General features: G+C 43.8%; 1 protein-coding gene across 1 annotated transcript; it reads left to right on the top strand.

Moving 5' to 3' along the window:
• The first annotated feature begins 1,480 nt into the window (after positions 1 to 1,480).
• LOC123051328 (IAA-amino acid hydrolase ILR1-like 8) lies at positions 1,481 to 4,794 on the top strand. The gene is made up of 5 exons (XM_044474187.1): positions 1,481 to 1,864; positions 3,081 to 3,206; positions 3,511 to 3,825; positions 3,944 to 4,072; positions 4,184 to 4,794. Exons 1-5 carry the CDS (start codon positions 1,517 to 1,519, stop codon positions 4,568 to 4,570), a joined length of 1,305 nt encoding a protein of 434 aa, XP_044330122.1. The 5' UTR covers positions 1,481 to 1,516; the 3' UTR covers positions 4,571 to 4,794.
• Positions 4,795 to 5,604: the final 810 nt, after the last annotated feature.

Below are 5,604 nucleotides of genomic sequence, written 5' to 3'. Positions count from 1 at the left end.
GACAAAAACACAAGGCCAGTTGCAGTCGGGAGGGGGACATGCAGCTGCAGTCGAGGGCTACGCTTGCAGTTGCAAGTCTGGTATCACACATGCAACTCCCCTCCCTCTCCCGCCGCCCACTTACAAAATAAATGTTTAGTTGCAGTCAGGTGTGTGGGCATGCAATTGTAGTCGGGGTGACACTTGCAGTTGGACGCCTAGTGACAGACATGCAAGTGCCCTTCTCTCGACAAAAGAATAATAAATTACAGGAAGTGCCGACCCTTACAAATGCACCTAATAGCAGACATACAAGAAAAAGGTTTTAAAAGTAGTAAAAAGAGAAAATATAAATTAAAAAGAAACAAGGAATTTTTTAATGGTAAAAATAAAATGCAAAATAAAATCAATGTCATGAGGGCGCCATTTTTTTTGTTAAAGTCACTTACAAAAAGATAAAAAAGAGGCATGAAAATAAACAAATAAAACAGGAAATAGCTAGGCCATCACACATCCCTGCCCACACATTAAATAAAGAAGAAGGAAAAGAGCGGGCCAGATGCATCCTAAAACAGCCCATCACCAAAAAACTGGAAGCAAACTAATTGGACATGAGAAATAACCCGAAACAAACAAAAAAAAACTAGCAATTCTTGGTTGCTTTGAAGACATGGAGTTGCATTCTGGGGAAACAATCGCAGTTGAGGTCTGATTGCTACCGAATCGACTAAGACTTGACTAATTCTTGATCGACTGAGAATAGCAAATCCACATAAAATAGATACTTTTTAAATTAGATAGTTTCATCTAAGCTTCTTTTAGACTGGCATACATAACACAAAGCCAAACCTAAATAAACTTGAAAAAAATATGGATGCTTGTTCTATACAAAAACGTGTGCGCTCACGCGCATCTCCAAAAAAAGAAAATTCTGATTCTCAAAAAACAAGACATTGATGCTACACTAGAAAAACTACATCCAAAATCTATACAATAGGGGTATAATCTATCAACAACAGCCACACATACGCACGGGGATTCTAAAAGAAAAAAAAAGAGAAATACTCACAAAAGATGCTACTACAGTATATAATTCTTTTCCTTTTTTCTTAGGGAAGTCTTTTTTTTAGCAACTGTTTTTTTTCCTAGTCAGGGATCACTCTTACATTTTGTAAAATTTGAAGGCCATAAAAAAAGACACACCACCTAAAGCGTGCCACTCCCCTGCCCAGCCCAACACCCAAAGCCGACAGAAAAAACAAGACACAAAAGCAGCCTATCTCACTTCGTCCATGTACGTAGGTTGCATGCATCTAAAAGCAACAGCAAATCTGACGGTCGAGGAGTCGGCCGCAAAGTCTCAGTCGACTGATTTTTAATAGCACCGTAAAAAATATTTCACAGCAATAAAAAATCGGCGAGTCAAATCACGCCTATACTCCCGGTGGAAATATCAACGGAGGCCACGCGCGAGCTATATATATCACGTCATAGTCAATAGTCTTGTGTGCATCGAGCAGTTTTCGGTCACGTTCGCATGGCTTGGTTTTCGACTCATCTCGTTGCCTTGTTCCTCCTCTTCCTCTCACATCTCGCGACCCCCTCATCGGCGACAACTCGGCTCGGAGCCGATCTCCTGGGCGCGGCGCGTGCACCTCCGTTCGAGTCGTGGCTGCGCGGCCTGCGTCGGCGCATCCACCAGCGCCCGGAGCTGGCCTTCCAAGAGCACCGCACAAGCGAGCTCGTGCGCGCCGAGCTCGACGCGCTCGGCATCCCATATGTCTGGCCCGTCGCCCAGACCGGCGTCGTGGCGACCATCGCCGGAGGCGGCGGCTCCGGGCCAGTCGTCGCGCTCCGGGCCGACATGGACGCGCTCCCCCTCCAGGTCCGTTGTCATACTCTGCATTTCTCTCGTCAATCGTCACTAACCATTGTTAGGACTGCTTTATCTGTTCCTTATATGAACCCGCATGATCCCAACATAATTCTTTTTCTTGGAAAAGACAAGTACAGAAAACTAATTAGAGTAATTAGGACAGCATGTGAATGTTAATTCTTTTTCAGGAATAATTGTGAATGATAATGCATGGTTGTTATGAAATGAGATTTAACTAACACGAAATTCTGTAATCCAAATGAATATCCTCCAACCAGTGTTGTAGAATCATTAGCTGGTATTGCAATTTCTTTTGTCCTTGTAATACTGAAAGGTCACCTTGTGATACTGACAGGTTGCTCAGGAATTGTAGTTTCTGTTATACGTCTACATCTCTTTCTTCGAATTCGCACCAATGTGGGTTTAATTCCGTCGTTTTATCTAAGAAAAATATCAAATGTGTTGCAATCATGAAGATCACCGCAGCAGCCAACCATAACTATTGCCATCACCGATTAATTATTGGTTGTTTGTTTGTTTGTTTGTTGTGCTGCATTATGAAACCTAGCTAACCACATAGGAAACACAGAAGGAAATTATTGGGTTAAGAAAATATTAACCTACTTGATATGATTTCTTTTGGATTTTTTGGATTGTACGGTCGTAGCTGCACAACATCAGTCATTGGCCCAATAAAAAATACGGCATGTTCTATGTGCAGTTTGCAAAAAACAGAATTCAATCAACAATGGCCTATATTGTATAGAGTAATCAAAACTCTTGCTGCAACCAAACAAATCTCTTGCTGTCACCGATTAATTATTGTTTGTTTGTTGTGCTGCATCATATCATGAAACCTAACTACATAGGAAACACAGAATGTCGCTTTAGGGACACAAAGCGGATAGATCAGGGCCTACAATGAGACAAAACGGAATTTTTTTTCCATTATAGGTAGTAGTTGGCCCGTATTCTGGAAAATTAACCTATTTGATATGAAATTTTGTTTTGGATTGTACGTTGTAAGCTGCAAGACAATCGACATCAAGCATTGGTCCAACCAAATACGACATGTTCTATGCGCAGCTTGCACAAAACAGAATTCAATCAACAAGAACCTAGATTGTATCCGAAAATAATCTTTGCTGTACATTGGTGTATTGATTTGTTAGTAAATAGTGATGGCATTTGATTGACAATGGCACGCACGGTGGTCCTTGGGCAGGAATTGGTAGATTGGGAGTACAAGAGCCTCGAAAATGGCAAGATGCATGCTTGTGGACATGATGCCCATGTGACAATGCTTCTAGGAGCTGCCAAGCTACTTCAATCTCGGAAAGAAGATTTAAAGGTAAACTTACTGTGCTGATCATACTCTTAATTTTAACATGGTGAAATTGAGACGATTATTACGGTACATGTAACATGATATTTTGTGTTGGAAATAACAAACAATGCTCTTTTGTCAGTCCAGACAATTTTGGTATATTGTCCCATTTCAGTGCCTGTGGGCACCAGGGTTCAACATTATAACTCAGTCAGTTCAGCATATAAGAAGTACTCTCATTAATATGATGTATCGTAATGTGCATTCAAATTTATACGACTGAGAATGAGAAACAGTTCAATTTGTGTCATTGTTGCTTGACCTTCAGGGTACTGTCAAGCTTGTGTTCCAGCCTGCTGAAGAGGGCTACGCCGGTGCTTACTACATTTTAGAGGAGGGTGTCCTCAACGATATCTCTGCCATCTTTGGCTTGCATGTCTTCCCACATCTTCCTGTAGGCATCGTCGCATCGCGGCCAGGTCCATTTCTTGCAGCTGCAGCTCGGTTCACCGCAACGATCACTGGAAAAGGCGGGCACGCCGGTAACCCTCACGATGCCGTTGACCCTGTCATTGCTGCTTCCTCCGCCATTCTCAGCCTTCAGCAACTTGTCGCCCGCGAAACAGATCCACTCGAGTCAGTTGTACGTGATTAATATGTCTAGCACATATATTCAGAGGTGGCCAGGCCACCATTAATCTGCGTATGAAACCCCTGGGAAGTGAGTGATAACTTGGTCGATGATGTACTACTTCTTTCAGGTGGTGTCTGTTACACAGCTGAGAGGAGGTGATGCTTACAATGTAATTCCCGAATCTGCGTCGTTCGGCGGGACCTTTCGGAGCATGACTGATGAAGGCCTGTCATATCTAATGAAAAGGGTGAAAGAGGTAGGACAAATTATAACACCCCATGCATTCTCTCCTATCTCAAGTTTCCAGTCAATTCTTTTCGTCGACCATTTGACATGAGGTACTGACAACCCGATGCCTCTCTGGAAGACCGTAGAAGCCCAGGCAACCGTGCACCGCTGCGCAGCCACTGTCGACTTCATGGAGGAGAAGTTAAAGCATTACCCAGCCACCGTCAACGATGAAGGGATGTATGACCATTCCAAGGAAGTGGCCGAGGCCATGCTCGGGGAAGCTAATGTGAAGGTGGCTCCCCGGAGCATGGGTGGTGAGGACTTCGCTTTCTACGCGCAGAGAGCGGCGGGTGCATTCTTCTTCATCGGCGTAGGTAACGAGACCGCCATGGATAGTGTGCATCCGGTGCACTCCCCGCATTTCGTCCTCGATGAGGGTGTTCTTCCTATTGGAGCTGCGTTTCACACCGCGGTTGCCATTGAGTACCTGAACCGCTCCTGGAAACTACAGGAGCATGAGTGAAGGTCCGTTCTTGGATTATGGAGTGAAAATCCTCTGATGTCCGTATAGTATTAGATATCCAGAATCGTCTTCATTTGCTTGATCGGAAGCTATATATGTGTGTATAGTATGTTATGTGAGATATACTATTCATATATAGCATGCATGATAATTAGGACAGTTCAGTAATTTAAGTGTAGCCGTTTGTGATTTTCTACATTTGGAAATATTTTTTCGAGACCAGACATGACACCCGCGTGTATATTCATCAAGTTTTTTTAGAAATGGAGGAGGACCCCAGCCTCTGCATCTGGATGCACTAGTAGAAAAAGGGCCTTTTGTCCCGGTTCATAAGGACCTTTAGTCCCGGTTCTGGAACCGGGACTAAAGTGTCGTTACTAAGGCCCTGGGCCTTTAGTCCTGGTCTTACATGAACCGGTACAGATGGGCCTCCACGTGGCCCGTGCGGCGAGCCCAGGCAGGAGGCCCTTTGGTCCCGGTTGGTGGCACAAACCGGGACCAATAGGCATCCACGCGTCAGCAGCTAGCAGAAGCTGAGTTTTTTTTGAAAGGGGGTGGTTTAGGGGTTTTGGGGGGTTAATTTAGGTGTTTCATATATTGCGTTATCTAGCTAATTAATAGAGAGAAGTGTCCTCTCTTATCTCCGTGCTTGGTCGACGTACGCTACGTATTATACGTATAGAGAGGACTCGACACGCTAGCTAGTAAGCAAATGAAGGAAACAGAAGATCGTCATGAACATATGCATACAGAGAGAAGTGATATCGACCACCTCTCCTTCTCCGAGAGATTGGTCGAACAAGTTCTCGTATATCTATCCGACATTACTGGCTACATATATACAATATAATTATCTCTTACAATATAATCTCCTAATTATATACGAAGTCAAGGTCCACATGGTATTCTCCGTCTTTAGCGATCACGTGGTCAAGGAAGAATGCCGCCAATTCCTCTTGAATTGCTCGCATACGATCTGGTGGTAGGAGTTCATCCCGCATCCGAAAGATCTAATTTGAAGAAGGGGGTCAATA

Source organism: Triticum aestivum, chromosome 2D, assembly GCF_018294505.1.
Source record: "Triticum aestivum cultivar Chinese Spring chromosome 2D, IWGSC CS RefSeq v2.1, whole genome shotgun sequence".
NCBI classification, from domain to species: Eukaryota; Viridiplantae; Streptophyta; class Magnoliopsida; order Poales; family Poaceae; genus Triticum; species Triticum aestivum.
The sequence above is the reverse complement of the archived record's forward strand: the minus strand, read 5'-3'. Positions and strand labels throughout refer to the sequence as shown.